This window comes from Pararge aegeria, chromosome 6, assembly GCF_905163445.1.
Source record: "Pararge aegeria chromosome 6, ilParAegt1.1, whole genome shotgun sequence".
Classification (NCBI taxonomy): domain Eukaryota; kingdom Metazoa; phylum Arthropoda; class Insecta; order Lepidoptera; family Nymphalidae; genus Pararge; species Pararge aegeria.
The window spans coordinates 4589021-4604269 of NC_053185.1; the positions used below are offsets into that span (position 1 = coordinate 4589021).

The following is a 15249-nucleotide window of genomic DNA, read 5'->3' on the forward strand; positions in this document are numbered from 1 at the left end:
TAACGATGGCGCAAGTTTCACACTTTTTGTCCATTCAATAAGTGCTCAACACACCTAAAGAAGTTTTCACTTCAAATATCTATAAAAATTATTAGCGTTTATCTAAATAATTAAGCAACACGTATTGATGTGAAGCTTCTATTAACGCGACATGATATATATTTAGCGAGCCTTGGCAGCAAAATCTACCATTATGCCGTCACGGTAAACGGCATGACGTTGTCTTATCTACGACACTGCTCTCGTTCTGATGTTTTACGTTTGCGAGGCGTTCTGTGACGGCAAACTTTTCTAAATTAACTTAGCAGAAGAAAGATATGCTAATGCTTCTTGATATAAAATTCGGGTCTACAGCCAGAGCTCGCAACGGAAGACTTTTCATTATTCTACTTTGAATCTCATTTTATATTTCCTACCAAACCACATATAATCTGACGCATCTCTGGGAAAAGGGTCCTTCTAACACAGAATACACCTTAATCCGCAATACAGAAAATATAATAAGTGTAATTTACTACCACGTTGCTCTTATACGGGTCGCCTGACGCCTGGTTATAGTATCTACGTCTGGAATTTATCTTCATCCAAAATCGATAAAGTTTTTGGAAGCAGTGAGCATAAAACTAGACTTTCAAGAAGTCATATAACACTTACATTTATATTGGAATATACGTGTTATATATTATGACTTACTTTAAACCTAAAACAGACAAATGCTGGTATGAATCTAGGTGAATGAAACTATGTACTTGAAACGAAATCGATGACTAGATCCTATCCGTTGCACCCAGAAGACGTAGAACTAAAAGGGCCTCGTTCATTAATTCAGTAACACACACAACATTCCGTTTATTGCTTAAGGTTTAAAAAAAACTCTGCCGAAACCTATATACCGGAAATGTGATTCGCAAACCGTTACAATTACAAACTCACAGGAAAATTACACTTTAAAAAAAATGATTCCAAAGGTCCATTTTGAAGCAAAGAGAAACGCAGCGTAAAATTTCTCCCCTCGAAGAGTCCATTGTTGCTTTTTGGTAGCGTTTATCTAAAGCCTATCGGGCAAGTTTCCAAGTCGTTGTCGCTAAGGGAATAGGGTTTAGGGAGGAGGGGTTTCTACATCGTAGCCAAGATGCCTCTCCGAGCATCTCATGCCAAGTGCCGTCGGCGACGAAGCATAAGGTTTTTAAGAGTCATGTCATAATTCGAACAGTCAATTTAATTATAAGAGTGCCGTAACTTACACTAGATTGAACTGTCTGTGCTGTTAGTGACAATAACGCTGGCTCTAGTTTGTAATTAATGTTTGTATAGTGCCATGCAATGTGGTATTCTGCGGCGGATCAGAATACAGTTGCCACAACCCCTGATCTTCTCGCGGGTGTCGTACGAGGCGACTAAGGGCCGGCGCCCATTGTCGGCATCGGCAAGGAACAGGATCCTTCGGCATCCTACATGCAAGCGCACACTGATGGAAACTATGCTTTGGCATGCTGCAACGTTCTTAGGGATGACGAGGCGTCCTTTAGCATGCCGCACCGTCCTGTAGCTTGCCGAAGCGTCTCAATATCGTATTTCTCGTCAAAACAGTTTCAGAGTTGTTACAAGCTAGTTGTGTGAGTTGTATTTAATATGGTGGACTGGGATCTAGTGCTCATAGCAGCTCTTGCTGAAGAAGAAGAGAAATCTAATCAATCAAGAAGATTTTGGGTGAACAACCTTTGGAAGCAACGATATACGTCCGGTGAATTCAACAATTTATTCAATGATTTGCGTTATGACGTGCGAAAATTTTATGACTACTATAGAATGAGTTATGAAAATTTTGAAAGTCTGGTTCATTTGCTTCGACCTTTCATGGAGAAAAAACAATCAAATTTTCGCACACCTATATCTGTTGAAGAAAGATTGTCTGTGTGCTTGAGGTGAGTAATCATACTAATATTATAAATGCGAAAGTGTGTTTGTTGGTTTGTCCTTCAATCACGCTGCAAGAAAGCCACGGATTGACGTGATTTTTTGATTGGGTATAGTTGAGGACCTGGAGAGTGACATAAGCTACTTTTTATCCCGGAAAATTAAATAGTTCCCTTAGTTAGTTAATAATAAACAATACTTTAATGTGTTAATAATCATATTTATTATTTTTTAATTCACATATACTCGTACAGGTATGATTCGAATGGTGACTTCAGATCGCAGACTACATTACTATTTCGTCTGAATCTATATTTCATGCTGCGCCGGTCATAGAACTGTCGTCGTGGAGCGATTGTTGATGACATTGGAGTCATATCTTTATTTTTAATCACATTAGCTTTGCTGCAGGTAATAATATGTTAAAGAAATTACAAATTCTGGTAATCATTGGTTTCAATATTCTGGTAATCACTGATTTCAATGTTTTGGTCTTGGCATCTAGGTATGGGTGTCGGTGTATATTTCAATGTTGAATGTATGTTGTCCTCGTTATTTACGGATGTTGCTTGGGGTGTGTAATAAGAAAAATCGTCCATGGTGTAGTTTGATTGATTCACAGGAGGTTTTTGTTTCGATGTGGATGGTTCATTAATAGATCTTGTTGTTTCAATATGCTGTGGTGCTTCTAACATTTCTGAATATTCGATTTCTGCCTTATTAACAATAAGCAATACATCTCTTTTCACTTGAAGTTGCAACTTTTTCGGTAAAGATTTTACTGTAGCAGACATTGATTTAAAAAATATATCTATAGGATGTTCATCTTCGTTATTTTTAGAATCTATATAATTTTTTAATATCTCAGCTGTGGTTATGTTTTGTGATCGAGGACGCGAGTTTTGTGAATCTGAATGTGACATTTGTGATTGTGGCCGTGATTGAAGAGAATCCAAGAAAGAATCTTGTGTGTCCTCGGAAGACGAATCTAAATTAGATACCTGTGCTCTATTTTGTAAAAATGTAGTTAAGAATTGGAGTTCTCTTTCGTGTTTTATTGGCCTTTGTGGCTTTGCAGAATCACCACTTTTGCTTGTTCTATTTTTTATCGCTTTTCGATAGTTGTTTCTGATGTTCGTCCACATCTTGAGGCATTCTTGAGCTGAAAATAATATAATAAACATATAAATGAATGGTTTGTTAGTGAGGGGTTTTCACGCAGGTTTTCCAAGTGGCAATAGATTAATAGGTACCTACCTAAGCTATATTTAAAAATATAATGTTTCTTTTCAGGTTTTTAATCACAGGAGTCAGTTTCAAAACTTTAGCATTCAATTACCGAATGGGATTTAGTACAGTTCGTTGTATAGTCCATGAAACCTGCCGTGTAATCTGGAATATTCTTGGCCGTATCGTTCTGCCAAAACCAACAACAGCACAATGGAAGATAATTGCTAAAGACTTTGATGAAATATGGAATTTTCCAAATTGTATTGGTGCCATAGATGGCAAGCACTTCAAGATACGAGCTCCAAATAATAGTGGAAGTATGTATTTTAATTATAAAAAATTTTTTAGTATCGTTCTGTTGGCTGTAGCAGATGCTAAATACAGATTTGTCATTGTCGATGTAGGTGCTTATGGTAGAAATAGCGACGGTGGTATATTAGATCATTCAAAATTGGGTTTAAAATTGCAAAACGACACCTTAAATATTCCTCAAAATGTGAGCTTACGAGGAATAACTGAAGAATTACCCTATGTTTTTGTTGCTGATGAAGCATTTCCACTAACGAAAAATATAATGAGACCGTACCCTGCGAATCAATTGGCAAATATAGAGAAAAGAGTTTTTAATTACAGACTAAGTCGAGCAAGGCGTATTGTGGAGAGTGCTTTTGGCATTCTTCAATCAAGGTTTGAAATATTTCAGAGGAGAATGCAAGTACAAGCAAAATATATAGATAACATCATTTTAGCCTGCTGTTCTTTACATAATTACATCATTAACAATGCAACGACGGAACTTCCAAACCCACTACAGGAAAGTGACATTTTAGAAAGTTCCGTGGATAACAATGTAGTTGGCGATACCGATATTATCATGTGCGAGGGTATGGTCATTAGAGATCAATTTAAACAATATTTTAACTCTGAACATGGGTCAGTTAGTTGGCAGAATAATATTGTCAATAGATCATAAAATACCAACGATCTATAAGTCAATGTAATTAATTATATATTATATATACTTATACTTATTATAACTCAATAAAAAATACAATGTTTATGATGCTTACTTACGTGTTTTATTGAATTCTTTGGCGATTTGCTCCCACGCATTATTTTTCATGTGTTGGTCACTGTAGTGACGCGATTTTATATTGTATAAACACTCGTGTAGACAAACTAAATTAATTAGCTTTTCTTCCGCCATCGTTGTTACAAGAAAATTCGTTGTTACAGCAAACAACCGATACACGCAGTGGTTACCTCGATTGTGTTGTGTGTGAGTCAAATGATTCAAATGGCGGATGCCTCCCCTCGCCCCGCAGGGCAAGCTATCCCCGAGTGGTGCCTCGGCGCCGGCGGGTACCGAAGGATGCCGAAGGATGCCGAAGCATCCCGAAGCATTCTTAAGGCTGCCGATACAGCAGCCTCAAGCATACCGAAGCGGTATTTTTGTTATTACGACCATATATAATGGAAATTTCTACTTTATTGTCATTATGTTAATGTATATTGCTATTTGCCACCTAAAATCCTCAGTCGTGCCGATGCCGACAATGGGCGCCGGCCCTAAGTGACTATAACGGAGAACCGGCAACATTGTCCTCTGTGCTACTACTACCATCTACTGCGATCACCTACCCGTAGCCCAGCATGGTGATTACGACGAAACCTATCACCTTTAGTCCAGCCGTGGACTGTTACGGCTGTTGATGTTTTTGTATAGTTCAGTTTTCACATTCATCATAACTCCGGGCTTCTCCTAATTTGAACTTAACCATCCTTATGGGGGGTCGGCACAACATACCTATTGTCAACTTGAAGACAGCCTGTTACGACTTACGACCGACCTTTTTACAGTGAACCATCAATTTTGATTTTAAGCTACTGTTTCTTCTCCAGCATGACCGACTAACCCGCAACTTATTTTGTTTGTAAATACTTATCGAAAATTCATACCACTAGACCAAAGCAGCAGTTAAAAAAAACATAGCAGGATAAAATCCTTGCATAGATACAGTTTCTAGGAACTACGAACGGCTCTCTGGGGAGGAAGTTGTTCGAGTAACTAAATAGACCTCGGACCAATTCAACCGCATCGAGGACGCTATATCGGGACGTATATGTAAAGCTATTCCGTATATAGGTGTTAAGTTACCCCTTCGCAATACCTAGTTAGGTAGCCAATGGTCTGTGTTTCAGAAAGCACTGGTTAACCTGGCAGTATCTAAGTTAACTCTCGCGTTACTTTTCGTTAATTTTTGATCCGATCCGGAAAGCGTACATCGAAGTGACCATAGACACTCGAGTTAGTTAAAAACACGGCGTGGGATAAAATCCCTGCATTGATACGTATCCAGTTGGGAACTACGAACGACCCTCCGGAGAGGAAGTTGTTCGAGTAACTAAATAGGGACCGTACCAATTCAACCGCATCGAGGACGCTATATTGAGACGATACGAGTAAAGCTACGCCTAATATTTTTTTTTTTACAATACTTAGGTAGCATGATCTCCACGGATGCCAATATGCACTCTGGTTGTATCTTTTTAAGCTACTTGCATGCCTCCATTTCTGTCTTGTATTAAGCATGTTCCGCTACGGATTATAAGGTTCTAGGGTCGATTCCGGAGTTGGATGAAAATTATAAGATATTGGATTTTAAAACTTCTTGACAAGAATATGAAAACAGCACATGTTTTTAATTAAAAGTTCAGTTCGACAACTACGTCTTAAATAAAATATTACTTTAGCGAAGTTTTACGTGATATATACATCATATAGCATAGTCGAATTCGGCTTCATAGAACTCCGCCCTAGGGTGTGTTTACGAATATTAAAGGTAAGGAAGGCAACGCAAAAAGCTACACATCTGGTTTGCAAGCTATCTTTTACGTTATTAGTTCCCTATCACTATTTAGCGATAAGGCCAAATTATATTGCATTGTGCTGTGCTTATTTTCCTATTTTCTGTACTTAAGATAACTGAGTCATCCATTTATATAGCAGATGAATGAAAACAATAATTACAACTACTGAGTTACTGGGCGGCTCTTCTCTGCTTTCCGAACGGGTGGTAGAGTCACTACAAACAGACATACTTGACGTTTCTTACTTGATTACTTGACTGACATACTTGAAAAGTGCTTATAAAGAGGGCCTTCTTGACATAAATGAATTTTGGATATGAATTTAACAAAAGCGGTGTCAACACTCTTGCCTAGAAAAGCACGTTATTCCAATCCGGTTATATCCAGATGTTCTAAAAACTCCTATGAGATGAAACCTGTGGCCAGCAGTGGGTCGTTAATAGAATGAATGTGAGGTTATAACAATGTCTATCCCATAAACTGATAAGGAACAATGTACAATGTTATACAGAAACAGAATGGCGAAACTGAGCATCGTAAAAATATCGTAAAGCGCACATAACCTTACAAAATAAGCATTATACCTATAAACTGTATTATAGAAAATGAATAGGTACTTTGAAAAACAAATCAGGTCATCCACATCAGGCATTACCAGCTAATACACTGGTCAAGTAAGGATTGGTTTGCATAAAACAAATTTAAAAATATAAGAGGGTATCCGGGTTCTCTCAGGATTTTCCTTCCTTAAAGTAAGTGATATTTAATTACTTAAAACACACATAACTCCGAAAGTTAAGAGCTTAAGGTGATTGAACTTGGTAAGCAATGCAATGTTACCCGAATAGCTCGATGGTATAAGGTATGGAATTCTTTCAAAAGTAGATAAGGATATGCGCTAGACGCACTTTTCCAATGTTTCATAATCTTAACGACGGGACACCCACTGCTGGACATAGTTCTTTTGTAGGGATTTCCATACGATACTATATATTTTGCTTATTGTATCCTGCTAGTCAGTGCTGCGGTATCATCAAATTTCAAAATTAATTTAAAATAATTTCAATTCGGCCAAAACTCAACGTAATTAAAAATATATAATTTTTAAAATTTAAAAATGTTAATATTCTTTGTAAATAGTTTCTAACAGATAAAAAAATCAGCTGACATAAACAAACGTATATTGCGTAACGAATAACTCATTCGTAGTATGGTGAAAATGTGTAGAGACGTTTGACAATTACTCCTCATTACACCAACGCCAGCACATACAAACTCGACGTCTACGTACCCAAGTTAAAAGTAATAAAAACAGAAGGGTACAAATTTAATCTGCCCGGAGAAGGGTTCGCGTCCCGGGAGGCTGGGCGTTAGCAAAATTGCTTGAATACATTAGCAGAGCCGCCCTATCTCAACAACTCACGGGGTAAGCTCTTTGAGGACCTAAATTGTAAATCATCGCCTATAGCAACGACACTTTGCTATCTAAAACTATTTTTTTTTAACTTTACGGACCCAGCGATCCAGCATCCTTATAAGTTAGATGCTTGGAAAGAAAATGATAACTACTATAACAATTCACAGAAATGTTATAGTTATCTTTATTAGGTTAGTCAATATATTATTAGGTTTTTTTTTTTAAAATATTTTTTATATTTTAAATGCATTTGTGTACATTAGTTATTTTATATTTTGTACCACCTGCAGTTTGTTCTCCTCTTTTTTTTTTCCTAATTCTAATGTTGCCTGGCAGAGATAGCTACTAGGCGATAAGGCCGCCTTTTGTATTCTACTTATATTTTTATGTTTCTTTTTTCTTAATATATTTCTTTTACTTCATGTGGTGTACAAATAAAGAGTAATAATAATAAAATTAACATAAGAAAAATATGAAAGATAGCGAAGATGTTATTTTTTTTAATAATATTTATAGCAGGCAAACGAGTATGTGGGTTAGCAATAACCGCCGCTCATGAACATCCACAGCACCAGTGGAGCCACCAATGCGTTGCTGCCTTTTAAAGAATTTGTTTATCCGCCCCTTGGAAAACCCTAAATCATTGTTATGCTTCCCGCACATCAAATGGAAAATTGTTCGATAATTTAGAAGTGCGCGATAGTAATTATCTGGTAGTTGTGGATGAATACGAGGTAAACACGTGGTTAACACCAAAAACTCTTCAGATCACTCTCCATTATAAAATCGAACACACACGTTATTTGTTAATCAACCAAGATTCAAGAAATACCTAATTTTTATTGATTACTCGTTATTGTGTAAGCGGAATATCTAAACTCATGTTGATAAAGGCAACATTATATTATATATATCTTTAAATCTTTATACTTTTTTAATTAATTAAAGCAAACCAGCAAATGCATTTTTCAAATAATTTTCGCACATAAAAGCGATACCGCCCCGTGTAATAAAGGCTGATGTGCCATAACTTCCCAGGTTATGCCATTAGAAGAACTTAATGAAGCCATGGAATAACATAAAAGCGGTTATTTACGACAAGATTCTTTCGCCTTAAATATTCAGATTGTATAAAGCGTAGGTGTAATGTATTGCGGAGGTGTTTGCTGTTTCATTATAATTAGGTACTATTAATTGTAACCGTAAAAAACTACTTGCACTAACTTTGTCGTTTCTAATGCTTGATCAGAACGATGAGCTTCCGAACAAGATAGTTTTCACCCTTACCTCACAATAATGAATGAACGTAACACTTATGTATGAACGGTTCATAAGTGCCTATGATAAGTCTACATGATTTTATTGATTATTCAATTTTAATATTTAAAAAACACAATCACGATAATAAACCCGAAAATTATAGTCAAAATATAAAGAAAATAATTCTGGAAAAATAACATTATTGTGTAGAAAAGCAGATGAAACTTGTACTTACATAATTGAAAATAAAAAAAAATCGGTAAAATGGTCAGAGTCGCAGGAAACCGCAACTATAGGTGGTAATCAACCGAATAGGACCGATAATATGGAAAATACAAAGCAAAACGCCAAGGCAACAGACTCGTATCCAACAGTAGACTTTCACCAGTAGGCAAGGATTGCTTAGATTAGCCAGCTATTTACATGAGATCGGAATATCGCTTAGATGTGCCCTAACCTTTACCAAAACGTTATAAAGCGAAGCAATTTTAAAAATGCTTTTGTACGTGGTTCGCATTGTTGTTCGCAGATAAAGCGCCCTGTCGGTAAGTAAGTATTATAGCGCATTACAATGAACAAGTTGGCACAAAATGAGAGTTATTTACGTCGGTATCTACTCCAGTTATATGAAATACAGAAGGAATTTCTAGCAGTAAGAATTATTTTCTACAACTTCGTAAGCCAAAACAAACTTGGAACTCTACGCTGTAAGTTGATTTTGTGATTGTACATGACACGCACTGATTGTTATTTTAAACCTATTTTGCAACAATTATAACAATAAGGTTAAATTTATTTGTTACATGATGTTTCTCACGCATTCGTCCGCGTTTGATTCTTTTATTTTTGCCAAATTTTGTCGAAATCTGCTCAGTGGTAGAGGGGTACGTAAAGCGTAACAGAAACAGTTCAGTCTTAAGTTCCTTTAAAATGTAGAAAATTAATATGAAAGTATAGATATAGGTCCCTTTTTTGTTTAGCGTGGTGGAAAAGCTTTATTGCTACCACCGACCCTTGGGTAGCACGGAGGTTATGTTGGATTCCCTCTCTCTATTATTTAAGGAATTTGATAGCACTTCTTAGCAAAATTTATGGAAATTATAATGGAACCTATTCAAGTGAATATCTAGAACTTTACGAATTTTACGAATTAAATAACGCTTCTGAATCATTATTTATCTTAGCTTAACCTAAAGAATGTTTTGCCAATTTTACCTATAAAAGTTTTTGGCCTTAAATACCTTATCGTTTAAACTATATACAAACCTAAAAGCGTGGGAGCTCCAAGTACAGCCATTGACTTCAATATTTAATTTACTGAATTATCTAATACGCACGAATGTAAATAAAAAACAGGCAAAATATGAAGTGACTTACATGAATCCACAACTGGTCCTATCCCCCTCACATTAGGTATGGTATGCGTATAAAAAATAGTTTACCACTTCACAGAATGCATGTTTCTTGAATGCGTCACTTGAGAAACTTGCGTTCTGCGTCAATTGGACATTATGTTTACAAGGCTAGTGGTATTACAGTTTTCATATTAAAGAAAATATCATCCTCCAATTGTTTCTTGAAATCAACACTTTTAGGTAAACTGTTAAAGGAATTTACATTAAAAACTACGCAGTGACAACCATAAAATCAGCTTTATATTAGAAAAAGACATATCGTGCCGACCTCACTTAGCGTGGGCTAAGATCAAGAAGTTGTAATCATTTCTTCTAATCGAGTATAAGTAATACTTTTTATCGGTGATGTCCTAACACCCCCTTCCCAACTATACCTACGCTTTTCACACAATTCATAATACTAATAAGGAAGTAGGGGTTTTATGTACCAAAGATAAATTTGTTCGCAGCGCATAATCTGAGCCGACCTATATATAATAGCTGGCGCGCGTCATACAAACACAACCAACTGTAGGGATAGCCCATAGGGCGAGAGGGTTACACGCGCCTGGCGTTCATTGCTGTCAATTAGTGCCTGCGTCAGAACCTCGCCGTGCAACGTTTGCTCTTGTATTATTTAATTCCGTTAAGTGCATTGCTAAGGTGGCCGTTAAACGAGTAGAAGTCGAGTGGGTGCTTTATTCAGAAATCTGTATGGCGATGAATAGGGGAATTGTTCTTGTCGGTATTCAAGTAATAATAATTACGAAATAACTTTATTTTCAAAGAAGTTTTTAGTGGTCTCCATACTAGGAAGCCTTGAAAATACAATAAAAGACAATGTACGAAAATCAAATCAAATAAATTAACTGCGCTGTTTATATAGCTTTGACAGAACTTAGAGGGCTTTTGTCCTTGGAAAAGCCAGTTAAGCCTTTCGGTTCTGGTCTCCTGTCATCCTCAGCTCTATGGGCATAATGTCTCATCACTGCGAAGACCAGGACAGATTACAGAATTGAAACACCATCTTGCACCCACCAGGTTGGAGGGTTTTAACAATTATTATCATTAGTGAAAGTAACCGAGACTGACGGCTAAGCATGCTCTCCGAGGTACGGGGGTGGACAAAGCCCAAACTTAACTTACTCCGATCTGCTACAGTAAAATTTGTTTTCATAACTAACACCTGTTAATAATCTATACCTTAAGAAATTTTTACCTAGGTCCGGAAAACCGTATCGGATCAGCCTGGCAATGGGACTACATAATATGCTGATGAATAAATACTTTCAAAGAAATAATCGAATATGCAAAACATTATTTCTTTATTTAATTATGTTTTTAGTGGCTTGGGAATCATGACCAATTTTTCTGCTGATTAAGACTTCGGAATGGGATTCTGACGTACACTGATGAATTTATATATACCACACAAATTCTCCATTAATAAGCTCTACGTTCATACGAGTAACTTAGGATCTTTAAAATATTTAATAACGAGCAAAAAAAAAAAAACATTTACTTTAATATAGGTAGGTAAGTTCAGTTATGTTAAAAAGGCAGACTAATATTTCACACGGAGCCTGTAGGCGGACCCCAAATCAACGGCCACAGGCCCTGCAGTAATTAAAGCTGCCAGAGGTACGGCGCGAGGGCGATATAAGGGATGACATCGCTCTAACTAAATATACTACGAGATACTTGTGACAACGTCTGCTTTGATATCTTTCAATTTACACTGCGAGATGTGATGAAAGACATTCCAAGTAATAATGTAATACTTTTCACTCTTTAATTTCTTCGTCGAGATATTTTTATTTTGCCTTGACTTTAGCATTTTTAACTTTTGGACACGGGGCCTTAGATGTTCAGTTTGGGCCAAAAAATGTTAGGTTAGGTTGGGTTTTACTGTCAAGGAAATCTTGTTTCGTTCTTAAGAGTCACAAATGGCGTAATCCATTTCTGTGCTTCCGAGAGCACCTTAAGCCGTCGGTTCCCGTAAGTAGACCTCATCGTCCTCAATCTATAAGGACATTTATTAGTATTAGACTAAGAATGATCATGATTTAAGATTATCAATCTCAAACTTCTTCTCGACTTCTTTCTAGGATGGATATAGATATTCAAGATTTTGATAAAATATAGAAAAGGGTAGGGGCAACGTAAGTGTTGTAGAGTTGGAATGAAGGGGCGGTGATCGGTGGGCAACGCGTGGTCTACTATCTACTAGTCAACGACTACTTTCACAGTTTTTGTAACGGCTTACATTATACCACACGATATTATCTTCAGTTCTATATATGCGCTTATTTGAGTCAAATCGGTGTCGAATTTATTCTAGGCTAATACTCTAGTGTTAAGTCTTTTACCTTCAAAGTCATATTTTATAGCTGGGCAGTTTAATCCAGCTATGTTACATTAAAAGCTTAATCCGCCGAAAAGATTAATAAACCTTAGTTCTTTGTTAACTTCTGAGTCACATAACGTGACATTCAATATACCTCCCCTCGAATGCTTCCTGGTGATTCACGGGTACGCAGTTATAAGGTAATGGAGACAGTGACGTGTCTTGCCTCGTGACCTTAGTACGAAGTTTTAGAAATTAATTTAATCAGTTAGATAGAATAGAGACTACTAGACCAAGGCTTTTCATCATCACGACGGCCGATTGGCGCAGTGGGCAGCAGTGGAAAATGTTTGTGTGGTGAACATGAATGTTTTTCAGTCGGAGTTTATAAGTAATAAGAAATTTATGTATTTTATTTATAAAAATAATATTTATCAGTCATCTTAGTACCATAACACAAGCTACAATTTTGGGGCTATATCAATACTTATAATATACAGGCGTTTGGGTTCGTTGGTTGAATACCAACGGGTGAAATAGTTAATGAGAGTTAGTTACGAAGTCTTTCATTTTGACTTTTATTTGTTTTAGCTTTGCCGGTAGCTCGCTTTCTGCAGCCTGGCAAACACACAGCTCATAATATAGGAAATACTAAAACATAACGCGGAACGAAATGCAGATGAAACCGCGGGGAAGATCTAGTGTTATAACAATATAGCGTGGAAGCTCCACGCTTTAGAGAGAAGAGTTAACGGATGTCTTTATAAAGTCCCCACGAATCACAGTAAATGACAAAACTAACATTGGCGCGTAACGCGTCGAGGTTAAATCAGGTCACGCGCCCACGCGGCTAATTAGGAAGCGCTCGCGATACAGGGCGCTGCACCGATGCTCTGCGCGGGGCAGGAGACAAAGAACTGTACTTTGACATGCAAAGTCATATAAATCACCAGACAAAGAATTCACCAAATACGACTGTTGACCCTATAGTTGACCAGGCACCGATTGTGGACCACTTCCAGCATTACATCTAAATATTAAGATTTCCTCCCTGCTATCCATTCCTTTTCATAATGGCTATATTTTGTGGCAACTACGATTGAGATGCAGCTAGAATGAGACAAAACTACAATTGAGCTATACTGCGGCTTGTCAGTGTTACAAACCGTTCGACAACTCTCGCCTTGCCTTCTTTAGTTTGGCCCACAAGGTAACCATTGAAAAAATTGGTCCTACAAGTCTAGTTTTTGGAATTCTATGTGAAATAATAGATCCAAAATGCATGCATATAACTTTAAATTAGATAACGTAACCAATATAACGATATTTTTAGGTAAAAAACTATTCCTATTTGGTTTTAGAGTGGTACATGCTACTGTGGTACCCTACTACCCGAAGTTTGTCCCACAACTGGAATTTTTTTGTGGGATGAACATGAATATTTTTATTTATTATATTTTTCTTATTTGTGCAATTTTGTTTATGTATTTGTATTTAGCTTTTTGAATGTACGTTTATAATAATTTTACACCACCTATCCGCTCTCTCTCATCTTGTCCAAATCCTAAGGTTGCCTGGCAGAGATCGCTACTAAGCGATAAGGCCGCCTTTTGTATTCTACTTTTGTCTTTGTATTTCTATTGTTTTTTTTTTTCCTAACTTCATTGTGGTGTACAAATAAAGAGTTAAATAATAATAATAATAATAATGTTTTTCAGTGGCTAAGTGTATATCTATATATTACAAGTATATATGTATATTATTCATTAAACTATTCAGCAATCAACTTAGTACTCATAACACAAGCTACGCTTACTTTAAGGTTAGATGGCGATAAGTGTACATATTGTCTTAGTATATTTATTTATTTAATTATGAAAGTTACCTGATAAGTCCCAGCCCTACTGCTCTAAAGAAATTACACCAAAATATTAATGAGTCTGAGTCATATACCCTTTTGTTAATATTAGGTACCTACTTTAGACTTGTTTATTTATAAAATATTAACCAGGAAAAGGGAAAAGTTTCCTGACAGGTGACATCCCTACCGCTACAAAGAAACGACTCCAAAATTATTACTTAGAAACACAAAGGGACATATTTCAAAGTCCGATGAGCTACACGAGGGAAATTTCAAGGTCCGTTTTATGATAGCCGCTTGCGAAATTGCCGTCTAATATTAGATGTTATATCCATAAAGTGAGACGCGATCGCTCTGGGGTTAAACAAAGGAGTTTTAAAAATTATTAGGTTCTTACTTGCTAGCAAGCGAATACTATAGCTTGACATAAAAGTTTATCGCATACTGCCTCAGGAGCCGCAAATGCTGCGATAGAGACTAAGAGCCGTATTTCATTCATAATCCACACCCCATAACGGCCCACTTGTTGGGCACAGGGCTCTTCTCTCGTCGGAGAGACGGTTTTAGAGCAAAGTCCCAACGCGGGTTGGTGGGCTTTAACGACTATTATCGCAAATTAGTGATAATAACCGGGAGCGACGACTTAACGTGCTCTCCGAGGCATGCGGGTTGACACCGCAAATTTCCGAACTATTGGCTGGTACCTTATGAAAATTCTTTAACAGAAAAAACACAATACCTCAACCTTTGGCAGCGAAGATATTATTATAATCGCAACTTCTTTGAGTGCCTTGTTAGTCTAGTGGATAGCATTTTCGACTTCAGATCACGAGGCCCTGGGTTCGATCCCCAGGTCGGTGCGTTTATCTCTATCCGTCGTGCTATATCTATTATCCAGAAATTCTTAGTACCAAACTTAAGTTTTGATATTGGTGGTTATTCACCCCCATGC

The 15249-nt window shown here is 36.9% G+C and overlaps 2 protein-coding genes across 6 annotated transcripts in view; one reads left to right on the top strand and one right to left on the bottom strand.

Moving 5' to 3' along the window:
* The window catches only part of LOC120624423 (serine/threonine-protein kinase NLK), a 202969-nt gene that overhangs the window by 53744 nt on the left and 133976 nt on the right, over positions 1 to 15249 (bottom strand). The window lies entirely within an intron of this gene.
* On the top strand, positions 1405 to 4712 carry LOC120624424 (protein ALP1-like). 4 transcript variants are annotated; one of them, XM_039890957.1, is made up of 3 exons: positions 1405 to 1925; positions 3211 to 3464; positions 4384 to 4712. In XM_039890957.1, the coding sequence occupies exons 1-3, from the start codon at positions 1633 to 1635 to the stop codon at positions 4428 to 4430; spliced, it is 594 nt and encodes a 197-aa protein (XP_039746891.1). In that variant the 5' UTR covers positions 1405 to 1632; the 3' UTR covers positions 4431 to 4712. The 4 variants fall into 4 exon arrangements, with proteins under 4 accessions (XP_039746891.1, XP_039746892.1, XP_039746890.1 ...); XM_039890958.1 differs by lacking the exon at positions 4384 to 4712 and adding an exon at positions 3781 to 4313 and having other exon boundaries at positions 1408 to 1925; XM_039890956.1 differs by lacking the exon at positions 4384 to 4712 and adding an exon at positions 3552 to 4312 and having other exon boundaries at positions 1409 to 1925.

Excerpts from the sequence above, each read along its gene's own strand:
- LOC120624424 (XM_039890955.1), top strand. The coding sequence starts at position 1,633 with ATGGTGGACTGGGATCTAGTGCTCATAGCAGCTCTTGCTGAAGAAGAA. Across the intron at positions 1,926-3,210 it reads AGATTGTCTGTGTGCTTGAG|GTTTTTAATCACAGGAGTCA; the intron begins GTGAGTAATCAT and ends GTTTCTTTTCAG.